The sequence below is a fragment of the Punica granatum genome, chromosome 7, assembly GCF_007655135.1.
Source record: "Punica granatum isolate Tunisia-2019 chromosome 7, ASM765513v2, whole genome shotgun sequence".
Lineage (NCBI taxonomy): Eukaryota > Viridiplantae > Streptophyta > Magnoliopsida > Myrtales > Lythraceae > Punica > Punica granatum.
The window spans coordinates 8697670-8711805 of record NC_045133.1 but is presented as its reverse complement, the minus strand read 5'-3'; the positions used below and the strand labels follow the sequence as shown (position 1 = coordinate 8711805).

General features: G+C 34.9%; 2 protein-coding genes across 2 annotated transcripts; both read left to right on the top strand.

The window, feature by feature from the left end:
- Positions 1-565: 565 nt before the first annotated feature.
- Positions 566-3626, top strand: LOC116215425 (pentatricopeptide repeat-containing protein At1g11290, chloroplastic-like). Its single transcript, XM_031551133.1, has one exon. The coding sequence runs from the start codon at positions 992-994 to the stop codon at positions 3323-3325; it is 2334 nt and encodes a 777-aa protein (XP_031406993.1). The 5' UTR covers positions 566-991; the 3' UTR covers positions 3326-3626.
- LOC116214375 (F-box protein At4g22390-like) lies at positions 3336-5248 on the top strand. Its single transcript, XM_031549790.1, has 5 exons — positions 3336-3398; positions 4186-4425; positions 4602-4739; positions 4790-5005; positions 5105-5248. Exons 1-5 carry the CDS (start codon positions 3336-3338, stop codon positions 5246-5248), a joined length of 801 nt encoding a protein of 266 aa, XP_031405650.1.
- The last annotated feature ends 8888 nt before the right edge of the window (positions 5249-14136 follow it).

Below are 14136 nucleotides of genomic sequence, written 5' to 3'. Positions count from 1 at the left end.
TCTTATGAGTTGACTTTCAATTAAAATGTGATCCTATAAGTTTTGAAAAAAAAACATTTTTGTTCCTATAAGTCACGCAATTGACAAAAATTACCTTACGAACAAACATATAGGATTAATTCAGCACTTTTAAAACTTAAATGAATAAAATTGACGAAGACTACATTTATAGAATCAAAAATGTCTTTTTCCCTATATAAAATAATTGAGCTGAATTGAGTATAAAAAATCTATATTTATTTAACTCAATAAATATCTTTCATATTATCTATATTAGGAAAAATCTATATATAGTTTATATATTATAACTTTTCATATTACTTTTTACACAATGGCAAAACTAAATTTTATCATTGGTATAATTAAACTTCTTATACAACATAATCATATCTTTTTTCGGTGAATGCTAAATCTAACTATATTAAATTGAAAAATATAGTACAATAATTAAATATTGATTATTTCTTATATTTTGTATAAAAAAATTACTTTTTTTTAATAATTGTTGTATTATTATTTATAAAAAAATTTCCCGCGGGTTTTATCTAGTTTAGAACAAAACAAACGTAAAACCCTTGAAAACAGAGAAAATTTGCGAAGAAAGAGCACAAGGAAGAAAGGCAAGGAAGCAAACACCTGCTTCCAACTAAAGAGGCTAACACCACCGGGATCTGCTTCCTTCTGCCTCTGCCTCGGCCCCTCCACTCCTTTCCGAGAGCTTTCCCGTGAATCAAGTCGGCCCAACAACTGAACTGGGATTTCAGTGGGCGAGACAGAATGAAAAGCTCACTCAACCTGACGCTTCTGATTTCCCGTGTCCCGGAGAAAAGTCAATTGCTGTACCCGCCAAGATTCAATCAGAATAAGCAGTTCAATCTCCTCCTTTGATTCACGCCACCATGGATTTTCTTGGGTGTGCCTCAAAACTTGGTCTTTCTTTCTGTCTGGAGTGTTGAATCAGTAGAATGAGGATTACGCTTAATGTTTCCTGATGATTCAGAGATTATTAGCTCTTTTGAAAGAATTCTCCGACAATGTTATCCGGGTCAAGACCATTCACGCGCGGATTATTGTTGAGGGTCTCTACACCCAGCAACCTTTGGCCCATAGACTTGTGAGGATTTACTCTGATCTGGGCATCCTGCAGTATGCGCGCCATGTGTTCGATAAAACTTCTCACCCAGAAACTCCTCTCTGCAATGCTATGATTAGTGGGTACGTCAGAAACGAGCGGTTCACAGAGGCTCTTGATCTGTTCAAGTTGATGAGGTCTCGGTGTTTAGAGATCGACAGCTATTCGTGTAATTTCGCCTTGAAGGCCTGCACGGCGTTGTCGGATTCCCAAACCGGCATGGACATCATAAAATTTTCAATCAACAGAGGATTCCGAAATGAGTTTCTTGGCAGTTCAATAATAACATTTCTGGTGAAACTCGGTAATGTAAATGAAGCGAGAGAGGTTTTTGATCATTTGCCCGAGAGGGATATTGTCTGTTGGAACGCAATGATCAGTGGTTATGTGCGGGCAGGCAAATTTAATGAGGCTTGTGATTTGTTCATCAAGATGCAGAGATGCGGAGTTAAACCGAGCCCTGTTACTATGGCTAGCTTGGTTCAGTTGTGTGAGGGATTTCAAAGCTTGAGGCTCGGAAAAAGTGTTCATGGGTCCACCTTTAATCGTCAAGTGGATGGTGATGTTCGAGTTATGACCTCACTTGTCAACATGTACTCTAGGTTGGGAGATATAGCGAGTGCCTTTCAGGTTTTCAACTCCATGCCCGTAAGGAATTTGGTCTCCTGGAATGCCATGATCTCAGGATATATTCAAAACGGTTTCATCCGTGAAGCTTTTGCACTTTTCCAGGAATTAGTTAAGGATAGTTGCCGATGTTTTGATTCAGGGACGATAGTCAGCCTGCTTCATGCCTGTGCTCTTCGAGTGGATCTTGAAGGTGGGAAGGTAATCCATGGCTGCATGTATAGAATGGGTTACGAGCTGAGCATTATTTTGAGTACTGCACTTGTAGATTTGTACTTGAAGTGTAATGCCCTAGAGCTTGCCTTGCGTGTCTTTGACAGGATGCAAGATAGGAATGTGATCACTTGGACCGCCATGATGGTCGGGTTGGCACAGAATGGGCGAGCAGGAGAAGCACTGAAATTGTTCCGCCAGATGCAGGAGGAAGGAGTTGTTGCCAATCCTGTGACTCTCGTTAGCCTAATCCATGCTTGCACCCACTTTGGCACTCCGAGAAAAGGGATGAGTGTTCACGCCCATATACTTCGTCGTAATATCGATTTTAGTTCCGTGAATGTGACTGCCCTAATTGATATGTATGCCAAGTGCGGGAAAATTGATTATGCAGATCGGGTGCTTAGGTTTTGTCCCGTGCAAAAAGATGTGATTCTCTGGAACTCTTTGATAGCAGGCTTTGGTATGCACGGTTTTGGAGGCAGAGCTCTTGCTGCCTATCATAAGATGATAGATGAGGGAATCAAACCTGAGGAAAGCACTTTTGTTTCTGTTTTAACAGCGTGTAATCACTCGGGACTTGTGAAAGAGGGAGCTGAACTATTCTACAGCATGGAAACGGATCATAACATTAGACCGGGTCAGAAGCTCTATGCTTGTTTTGTGGACCTTCTCAGTCGTGCAGGCCGCTTGGGAGAAGCCAAGGATTTGATTCAACAGATGCCATTTGAACCTGATAGCTCTGTGTTTGAAGCCCTGTTGAATGGGTGCCAAGTGCACAAGAATGTCGATCTTGGTGTAAGGGCTGCTGGCAGGTTGCTTCAGTTAGATATCGCTAACCCAGGAATATATGTCATGTTGTCGAATATATATGCACGAGCCAGGAAGTGGGATCAGGTTGAGTATGTTCGAGGGCTTATGAGGCAAAGAGGACTGATGAAAACACCTGGATTCAGTCTCGTAGAGATAGGAGAGACTGTCCACACTTTTTTCGCTGGAAACAATTCGCACCCGAACTGGCCTGAAATCGAGGAATTGCTTGATACTTTGAGATTGGAAGTGGAGGCTTTGGGTTACGCAGCAGACACTAGTTGTGTTCTTCGGAATGTGGACGAGCCAATGAAGGTGAAGCTGCTGTGGGGTCACAGCGAGAGGCTAGCGATCGCTTTCGCTCTGCTGAGCACGCCGGCAGGAAGCTCGATTAGGATCACCAAGAACCTGCGGGTCTGCATCGATTGCCACAATGTGACCAAGCACATCTCCCAGGTTGTCAAGAGGGAAATAGTTGTGAGAGACGCCAATCGGTTTCATCACTTTGTAAATGGGAGATGCTCTTGCAACGATTACTGGTGATGGAGAAGAAATGCATTTCGATGTTATAATTCGAGTTTTATACATTTCCTTCCTGTTCTACCGTACCAATGAGGTTTTAGAACCACATGGCCTGCATTTGGACGACCAGATACGAAAGGATATAAGATTGGAAAGGGAAGGAAATTAATGCTGCGATTGGTTTCAAAATAGGATTTTAAAATCAGATTTTGATTTTAAAAAAGAGTAGTATAAATGGAGCACATCCTTTGACTTTTTATGAATTATTTTATTTTGTTGTGAAAAAAAGTAATATAAATGGAGCTCACTTTTTGACTTTGTATGAGTTATTTCGTTTTGTTATGGATATAATTAGGTTAAAGTTGTGATTTTAAAATCACATTTCCAAACCAAACAAGCCATAAAATTCCAATAATAGAAAATATTCTGATAATATATCTGAAGCTTCTCTAGGATTGAATTAGGCTGTGACAACGTAATGGCCTATATATCCTTAGGTAAATATTCTTCTAGAATTTCAATACAATAATATAATTTAAGTGTGGGTCATCTCCCAAGTTTGGGCAAACAATTTTGAAGGGTGTACGTGGAATAGTTATAATATATGTGATATATGATAATAGGGTGAATATAATATAATGAGATGAGCAATTGTTGGGGTTGAGTCCGGCCGTTGACATGCAATGGTCGACATGCACAAATAGTGAAGCATTTGCATTTGCCTTTATTCTTCAATTCAAATTCTTTACAGGACAGACTAGTATATTTCTTGACTAATTTTCTAATTTCTCTGAACCTTCGACATATGTATGTTGAATTAACTACATTCCGTATCGGTGGATAAGGATTATCATACTTATCTAGATAGATCCCTATGGTAGGTGTACATCGTGGAGGTGTACAAGCACTGGAACCGCGTCCTCATCAAGCTGGTTGATTCACTGAATTGTATCATCTGCCTGTACACCTACCATAGGGATGACTCCGGAGCCTGCAGGATTTTTCTGGGGAACCCCACTATCAATGATCTTTTCACCCTTCCACGGCCACCGTGTCCGGTGCCGAAGTACTTGGGCGGTTTCGGATTCAATCCTCTGAGCGGCCACCTCGATGACTTCAAGGTGCATGGAATTTCATCGATTGACGTTTTTCTTTTTAATGTATTCCCAGTTCATCAGTCATGATTCAGTAATTGGTGTATCTCAGTCTACTGCATGTATATGTATATATATATAAATATATAGACTAGGAGATTACTATTCGACCTCGGTTGCGTCATTGTTTATATTCTTGGCAGGTAATATGCATCAACCTACACTTTGAATACAAAGATCGGGAAAGGAAAAGGCACTCGCAGGTCGAGGTTTATAGCCTGAGGACGAACTCTTGGAAGCAACTCGGGGATTGCTGTCCTTCCTACCTTACCAGTCACCTGGCAATCAAGTGATCTTCAATGAATTTATCTGCTGGTCTCCTTACCTTCAGGTAAACAAGCAGCCAGTCATATCCCTCTTCGATGTGGCCAAGGAGGAATTTCATGAGATGACGCCGCCTAACTCGATGCCTTCAGATGGCAACCACATTGGGTTAGTAGGCAGTTGTCTGTCTCCGTTGGCGCATAACCCAAGTGAAGGCTATGAAGTGTGGACGATGAGGGAGCTCAGGAAGCTGGTGTCTTGGACTAAGCTATACGAGATTGAGGTTTTTACCGGGGGGAATCTCTCGGTAGCAACCACTTGGGTTTGCTAGGGTCAAAGAAGTCCTATTGGTGAATACCATTCACGGTGGTCTTCGCAACAGTTTCCCAGTTACATAAGTTTTTACGACAAGGACACAGGGAGATTTAGCGAAAATTTGCGGTTTCCTGTAGATTCGATATATGGCAATCGCTTGGTGGCCCATGCCAAGAGTCTGATTTCTCCGTCTTACAGTGCAAGGGTATAGCGGCGTTAGGTCTCTAAACGTGATGGGCGGATGCACACCCCAAACTTTCAAACGTATATATCCATATGTTGCACTTCCTCCTATCCTCCTCATGTAAACTCCAAAAGCCTCGATTTTCACATGATTTCATGTGAGTTCGCAGGAAATATGTTATGCTTCCGACGCGATTAATTAATGAGAAAATGATGCATATTATTGATTCTCATTCGCAGCTAGCTAGCTAGGACAACTTTATATTGGTCGGTCCTATTTTCATCAGCAGGATCAAACATATGTAATAACCTTTCATGGACATTTTAGCCTCTGAGCTCCGTGAGCAGTCACCATTTAGGATGCGTTTATTTTAACTTAATTGATTAAGAGGTTAAAAGTTAGTTACAAGAGAAAATAAATGGAAGAAATATGGAAAGAATGAGATATGAGTCTAAACTACTTAATCATTAAGTATAAAACCACTTAGTGAAATAAGTAGAAAATTTTTATTAAATGAAATAAGTCATTTTTCACTTATTAGTACTCTTTGCTTCCTCAAAAAACTTTTCTCATCTTTATCATCCCGCCCCACTTCCTATACATATCCTCCCTTAACTAATTAAGTGCTTAATTTTTAAACACTTATTTTATCAAACACCACCTTAGTTTAAAACGGAATGAACAAAGGCTAATCATATAAGTATTGTCCCCTTTGCCGGTGGACAATGGTGCCAGCCTAGAATGCTCATAGGATTCATTAGATATCCTATCAAGGACTTGACTAATGCAGGAAACCCAAATTAACCCAGCCAGCCCTCTCTAATTAATTATAGTCCAATTGAAAAACAACTAATTCTCATTTCCCAGCCGAAGATATACATTTACATATATACAAAGACTAAACACACATATATATACTAGTATGGAAGCAGGGGCATTGCACATGCAAGATGTCAAAATAATTATCAAGTTAAAATGACATAGCATCACTAAAAAAGTTTTAATTGAATAATATTTAATGTCTCACTAAAATAATGGAATGTAAACAATGTATAACTTGGACACTTTATTGTCGCAGGTATAAAATGAAAGAGACATATACAATCTATGCAGTACTCATATAATATATATAGTTTATCTTTGACTTATTTTGAGATCGACAGTGGCACAGACTATAAATCAACAAAAAGAGATGTAAATCAAAGAGTAAAGTAAAAATAAAAAAAAATTATACACTAAAAAATATGTGAAATTTTTTTATAAGTAACAGAAAAAAATAAAATAATTATAACTTATCCACAGAGGTAAAAGTACAATTTTAATTAACAACATTTATGAAATACTCTAATAGAGAGAGATAGATAAAATGACCTATTTTTTAGTAAGGAGAGATAAGGGGACATGTTAAGCCATAATTTGAAATTTTTATTTTCAATTCTAAATTGATACTATTAATACACGTTAAACTGCTTGAATATTGTATGCAAAAAAAAATTTGATAGTTTGCCTAGAAATATTAATCATCACATATTGCCTAAAGGTCAATGCAATCTGCGGAAAATACCCATTAATAAGATATGTTTCAGTCTCTAGTAATGGGAGGATAAAAAAGTGGCAGAAGATGTATTAAAGGATGTCACTTGCCTCTAAGTGGTTGTACAAAGTAACTGCAGGATCCTAAACTCTTCGCTTGGCCAAATTCAAGTGGTTGCTTCTCTATGTACAAATCATTGAACCTTGGGGTCTATGCAAACCTTACAGAATGAATTTTTGCTCACTACTAAAAATACCAAGATTACTACAAGAATTACCGAGGGATTGCGTCCCTCGGTAATCCCTCAAAAATCCTTTGGAAAATTTACTAAGGGATTACTGAGGGATTTTTCCCTCAATAATTCCCTCAATAAAATAAAAAAATTAATAAAAATTATTTTTTGAAAAAAAATAAATTACCAAGGGATTATAGAGAGATTTTTTTCACGGTAAAATTAAAATAATATATTTTAAATATTTTACCGAGGGAAATATCCTTGGGTAATATTACTGAGGATTTACCGAGGGATTTTTCCCTAGGTAAAATTTTAAAAAATTAATTTTTTAAAATTATTTATGGAGGGAAAAATCCCTCGTTAATATTACCGAGGGATTTACCGATGGAAAAACTCTCGGTAAATTAAAAACTATCAATTTTTTAATAAAAAGTTCAAAAAATAAAATATCATATGAGAAAATTAATATTTTTTACAATAATAATTGTGGAGATATATATCACATAAAAATTATATTTCTTGAAGATAATATTATATTGTAAGTTAAATATAAATTAATTTAATTTATGATTGAAAGTGTTAAATATTTATAGTAAAGATGAAATTAAGTAATTTGACTATTTAAAATTTTTGAGTTTTTGAAAAAATATATACAGATATAAGTTTATAAATATAATGTTTACGCTCGGAGTGCATAAACATTATAATTAAGATTATGTTTACACTCATACACGAATCATAAATAGATGCATTTTATAGTTACTTAACATTTTAATATCATACATAAAAAGTTAAATAAAAAATAATGAATGAAATAAATAGTATTAGAAATAAAACCTCAAAAGAAATAGTAGTGGAAAGCATGTTCGAACTCGTAAGGGAGAGTCTATAAAATTCTCGATTATGTTACATTAAAATCTATTTAGATAGGTTAAATAAACTATGTGTTTATTTTCAATTAAATGTCACATGCATTATATAGATAAATAATGTTGAATTTGTTGTTAAATGTATATATTATCAATGCAAATTTGTTAATATTACAAGTTTTTGGTTTTTTAAAAATGAAAATATAAAGACAAGTAATACAAATGTAACTAAGTGTTGAGAAATGACAAGAACAATGCCCGTAGCTCAATGGTTAAGGAGATGAAATGAGGGGTGGGTGGATGGGGGTGGGAGGTCTCGGGTTTGAGATTTCAAAAATGCAAGTAAAGTATGAGAGAGGTGGGAGAGGAAAGGAGAGAGAGGGGTAGGTGGGTGGATTTTTATTTTAACAAAAACATGGAGTTATCGAGGGATCCGGCCCTCGGTAATCTTGGTATTTTTAGTAGTAGTTTTAAAAATTAACAGGACTTCATAAAGTGAAGGAATCAAATAAAAATGTATATCGCCATAACTCTTGAATTGTTCGACAAAAATGAGTTATGTACATTCCTAAGTCTTCTTTGTGATCGTAGGAGTCTAAGCATATAAGACTTTCGTAAAATGAACATCTTTACAACAAGTTGTCATCATGGCCCGCAAACTTCACTGCCTTTCTCTTTACAACAAGTTGTCATTCACGGTCCGCAAACTTCACCGCCTCTCTCTCTCTCATTCTTCCTCGGTGCTTTTTCTTTATAACTCGTCAATCCAGAAAAGAAAAGTCTCCCATTTTCTGTAGTCTATTGATTAATCAGAGACTAATTCACCACAATTTGGAGTCGTAGTCATGCACCATTCATTGGAGTAATTTGTGGAAACTAGGAAGTTTGTCCTGTTTGGGATGAAAATCAGAGAGAGAGAGAGAGAGAGAGGAAGAGGGTGCAGGAGAAGGAAGGGAAAAATATAGGGCTAAGTAGTATGATTGTGGGAAGGGATGTATGTATAGATAGAGAGCGATCACAATTCTCGACCACCAATGGGAATGGGAATAGAATAAGGAATTGATGGGAGGTAGAAGCCTTGAAGAGGCATTAGAGGGAAACAAATAAATTAGATATGAAAAGTAGGACTTTATGAAAATGCACAATTGACATCTCCAAGTGCAATAACACTTTAAGCTATTACAGGTGTAAATTCGAATTTCTTTCTTCTTCTTTTTTTGCAGATTTTGAATTTTTTTATGTTCAAACTTTATTTTTGAACTTCCTCACTCTTTTGTAATTTATTTAGAATTATACTAATTTTTATTTTTAATTTAATTTTCTAATTCTTTATATTTTATTTTTTTTCCCGAATTTTATGAGTTTTTCCCTTTTCTATATGCAATTTATTATTTTACTTTTAAATATTTTTCTGGTGCCATATTACTTACTAATTTCTATGTCCGGCAAAAATCGACGAACATTAGATTTAAAATAAAAATGATTATTAGTATATTTCTGTAAAAAAAAATCATGATAGATTTGAAAAACTAAGGTTTGTGATTGTGGACGGTTACCCCGAATAAGAATAAGAAAACATTCCAAGCACTTTAATTAAATGAGTGAAAACGTGCCATAAGAAGATAATTATATCATACCGACGAATAATAGATTAGATGAAGTGAATAGGCATGCATGCATCCTTTAGTCAATATGCATAAATAAATGAAGGGACCTGTCTTAATGTATGAAAGAGCATATTTAGTCACTCTAGATGTCTAGATGTGAAGAAGTGTTTCACTATGTGGCAAGATACAAGAATGAATTAATTTTGTCTACATAAATTGAATGCGTAAAAAGTGGCTAGATTCATCGAATTTGTAAAATATAAATTAAAATTTGTTTAAAATCATTGAAATGTTAAAATTGAAATTAAGAAAAATTGAAAAACACTTTATCCAACTCTGTATTTTTACGATGATAATAGATTAAAATTAGTTGATGATGTATAAAGTATCTTGGCCAATCACAACACAATAAAAAGACATATATATATTTATCATATTTCTAAATTAATACAAGATAAAACTTTGCATTATTACAGAAGGGTCATGTTGTATCATAATTGAAACATTAAAAGAAAATATGTCTAAATATATTGGAATCGATTGGTTTTTGGGATATCCAGATACATCGAATGAACGAAATATGAATTATAATAATTATCTACATACATTGAAGGATAAAACGGGAATTATGAAAAATCGAGAAACACGATACTAACCTTCACACTTATATATATGTGTGTGTAATAGATAGATATGTATATATGACTGTTAGGAAAGAGAGACATTCATTCATATATATATATATATATATATATATATATATAAGCATTTTCTACTTTGGTAGCCAACGCAAACCAAGTCCGAGTAGGCTCAACTAACGCTGATGGTAGTGGCCAGGGCCAGCACAGGCGGACAAGTCTACCGCGGTTATTTCATCTAATGAGTATAACCGGCTCTTGTAGTACCAAATAGCGCCTCTCAACCCGTCAGCCTCCCTTGCTCATATTCTGCTCAGTCAGTGGCATGCCTCACTCACTCAGTCCTCCTCCTTAAGTCTCTGGGTTCTCAACTGAGGTTCTTCTGATCACGTCTGGCAATCCCAACTTGTTATCTTGTTTGCATACTTCTCTCGTTCTTTATTACCCTCCATTACTCTTGCCAATGGGTCTATATTCTCAGCGCAAGGTTTTAGGACTTGCCCGACCCACCGTATCTTTATCCTTACCTTCAATCCCATACCTTCCGCAGTTTCTTTATAATTTGATTTCCATCAGTAAACTTACTAAGGACCTGAATTGCACTTTGACATTCGCTTCTGATTCTGTTGTTATTTCAGGACTTAAGGATTGGAGGAACGATTGGAACGGGGCTGAGTCTCAAGGTCTTCATGGTCACTTCACTTTGTGCTCGAGCGCCATTTGAGAGGTACCCACTACCTTCATGGTCACTGCATCTCCGGAGCAAATTCACAACCGTCTAGTTTATCCACCTTTAACTGCTCTTAAGAAAATGGTTCTGAGTCTATCTCACATTAGTGAATTAGAGTGTCGTCCCGATACTTTTTCTGTGATTAATTTTATAGAATTTTCGTCCGTGTCTCATGATGACATGATTAGTTTGCATTCGGACTACATGCCTTCTCTCCCTCGATTGGGGTCGCCGGCGCCCTCTTTGACCTCGATTCTGTCCAAATTAATGAAAAATTTGACTCTGTGCTAGAATTGTTATCAAATCGAAAGTTTGTGAATTTTTAGGTTAAGGAAAAAAGTTCATACTATAATTATTAAAATGTGAAAAGTTATGCTTTTTTGGTTATTAATTCAAATATTTATCGAGCACAATAATATTATGTTTCGGCATATAATTTATATAAAATAATTTCATGAACAAATTTTCTTTGTGATATTTTCCTGTGATTTAATATTACTCGACCTAAACCTCCCTTTAATGAAGCTACATGTTGATGTGGATTTGACGAAGTGTTATATGGTGAATGTGCATTCTATTTGGTATGATAAAGTTTACAACTATCAGTTCACTTTAGAGGAATTTCGGAATCAAGTCAGACGATTTCCCCCCGGAATGGTAGTTTTTTGTCGTTAAGTGTTAAGGATTAGGCCCAACAGAACTTTAATATATGTTAATAGCTATAAAATATGATTTTTTAATTGATTATATGATGGATTTTATCTTGGTAAAATAGAACTAGGATTATGGAAAATTTTCAATAATCTCATTTTTGTTCTTCAACAAAAAATTTTGACTTTTAACATTTTGGAATTTGATTTTTTCCGATATTTTAGTTTAATTTAAATGAGGGATTCTTTCACTTTTTGATTTGAAATGTAAGTAAGCAGTTTTCATGAGAACCTGCTTGGAATCTATCGATCCTGCAAGGACCCTCCTGCAAAGATTTCAACCAACTCTCCTCCTCTTAATCATATTATTATACTAAGTACGGAGTTGATATATAGGACGGTGAAAAACATGATCATTTTTCGTCAATTTTAATATATAATACATTTTTAAAAATTGTTTAATATCGTAAATTACAATCAATCATAAAAATATACTATAAAATAAGAAAGCAATTGGCTCAAAGGCAAGAAGCTCTTACAATGAAGGCTCATGAGACGAGTAAATGAAAGAAATCTTAATAACTAATGAATGGGCACAGATAGTTTCACAGTGAGTATCAAATCTAAAATATCTTAGTTATCAAGTGATAGCGCGCATCATTGCGCTAAATCCTCTTTCATAGGAAGACCTTTCTCCATTGGTTTAATTAGTAAACTCCTTTAAAGGAGCTCATCTTTAAAGGCACAGAAGGAAAATCATACATTTATTAATAAACCAGGGTAGGAAAAAATTATACTCAAGAAGATAAAACATGTAAATTAACAAATTAGTATTAAGAATTTGTTGATAAAATACAAACTGCGCATTGTAGTAACCGTATTATTTTCTAATAGCGAAACTAGTCACAAGTATTTCTTATTTATGAAAAGGTCTTGAATCCAGTTAATAAATCTTCACAAAAGATTATGCAAATATAAAATCTTATCCTAATATTTTAAATTTAAATTAAATAATTTAAAATCTAAAGTTTCAAAAATTAGCAAAGACTTATTTACCAACAAAAAAAAAGGAAAGGCTATTTTAAAACTCTGAAATTTGAAATTTACTGTAGGGTTTAGAATTTCTGAAAATTTTTAAAATATTTTGCAAATAACCACATGTTATCATAATATATTATATTATTAAGAAAAAATTTAAAAATATTATTTGAAAATAGAAATACTAAAAAAATCAAGCTACTCTATAAATAAGCACATTTATCCAAAAGTTGATAAATTTAAAATTTTATTAAATAATATTATAAACTTGAGATTTATTTACTGTTGTGTAAATAATAATCTTATTAAAGAATTGAAACGATACTATGTTAGAAAATCATGATTTATATTAGATATTCGGTAACTAACATCATCTCATAAGAAAATGGAAAAAAAAATCTTTTATCTAACTCGTATCATATAATACTTATTTAAAATTAAGATCTATTGTAATTCATAAAAAATTATTGAAAAATTCAAAATTTCAAAAAAACTCCATTCAACAATCCAAAAATTCTAAGAGGACATCAAGGCAAGTCCACTGGGGGTTGGGATGTGCCTTCTGCTCACGTGGTAGCGGAAGGCAACTTCCCACAGCACTCCCCCCATTGGAGCAATGCCAGCTGGAGGCACCCCCCCCCCGGGGCAATTCCTCTGCGAAGGCACTCTCCAGCGAATGGGAACTAGGCACATGGCCTGCTCTGGGCCCAAGCAACCTTCTCCTCTTTCTTAAAAAAAATGGTCAGAGAACCCAATGGCTCTTTGACCTAGTTTTATTTTTAAAATTGTGTTAAAAAAAGAAAAAAGAATTTAATGAAAAATTAATAATGCAATTAATTTTTAAAAATGTAATTATAAATAATATAATTGTGAATAACGCCATTAATTGAATAATTTTAAAAAAAATTGAGAGGTAAAAATTAATTTAATTGATTAATTTAAATTAATTTAATAATTTTTTTATTTGGGTTTCACACAATGAACTGCTAAATTAGTCATTGTTTGTCAATTTTTTTAAAATTAATTTGTTATATTTACTAAATCCTATAAATGTAACACATACCCAAATTCTTTCCTACACAATTTTCCCTCATCTCTCTCTCCCAAAAAAAAGGACCCGAATCAATACAATCACAATTTTTTTACCATTGCAATCAAATTCCCAACGTCGCACGAGATCCAAATTCTGAAAATCCACAATCTTCAAACTTCCAATCCAAATTATCAATTCCCTTATATAACATTTTTCCCTAATCCAAACTTTCCCACTTAATATTCCTAATTTGGGGGTGGATGGGGTATCCAATTCCAATTCGACAAGTGTTAGGGGGTCATTTGATCAATCTTCTCATTTGACCCCAAATTCTGAATTCAATCAATTTTCCAGCCAAGGCGGTCTAGATGCTATCGGCCTCAACGATAGCGTGCATGAGGGAGTTGTAGAAGGTGGCAGCCCAGGGCGACATTGGACCTGAGAAGAGGATGACATGATGATTAGCGTATGGTTGAACACGTTGCAAGATTCTGTTATCGGCATCGACCAAATGGCCATAACGTTTTAGGATCGAATCTTCAACTATTGCCAGAAAAGCAACCCATTCCAATGGACCAGAC

Excerpts from the sequence above, each read along its gene's own strand:
- LOC116215425 (XM_031551133.1), top strand. The coding sequence starts at position 992 with ATGATTCAGAGATTATTAGCTCTTTTGAAAGAATTCTCCGACAATGTT.
- LOC116214375 (XM_031549790.1), top strand. The coding sequence starts at position 3,336 with ATGCATTTCGATGTTATAATTCGAGTTTTATACATTTCCTTCCTGTTC. Across the intron at positions 4,426-4,601 it reads GCCACCTCGATGACTTCAAG|GTAATATGCATCAACCTACA; the intron begins GTGCATGGAATT and ends TATTCTTGGCAG. Across the intron at positions 5,006-5,104 it reads CTAAGCTATACGAGATTGAG|TTTCCCAGTTACATAAGTTT; the intron begins GTTTTTACCGGG and ends TCTTCGCAACAG.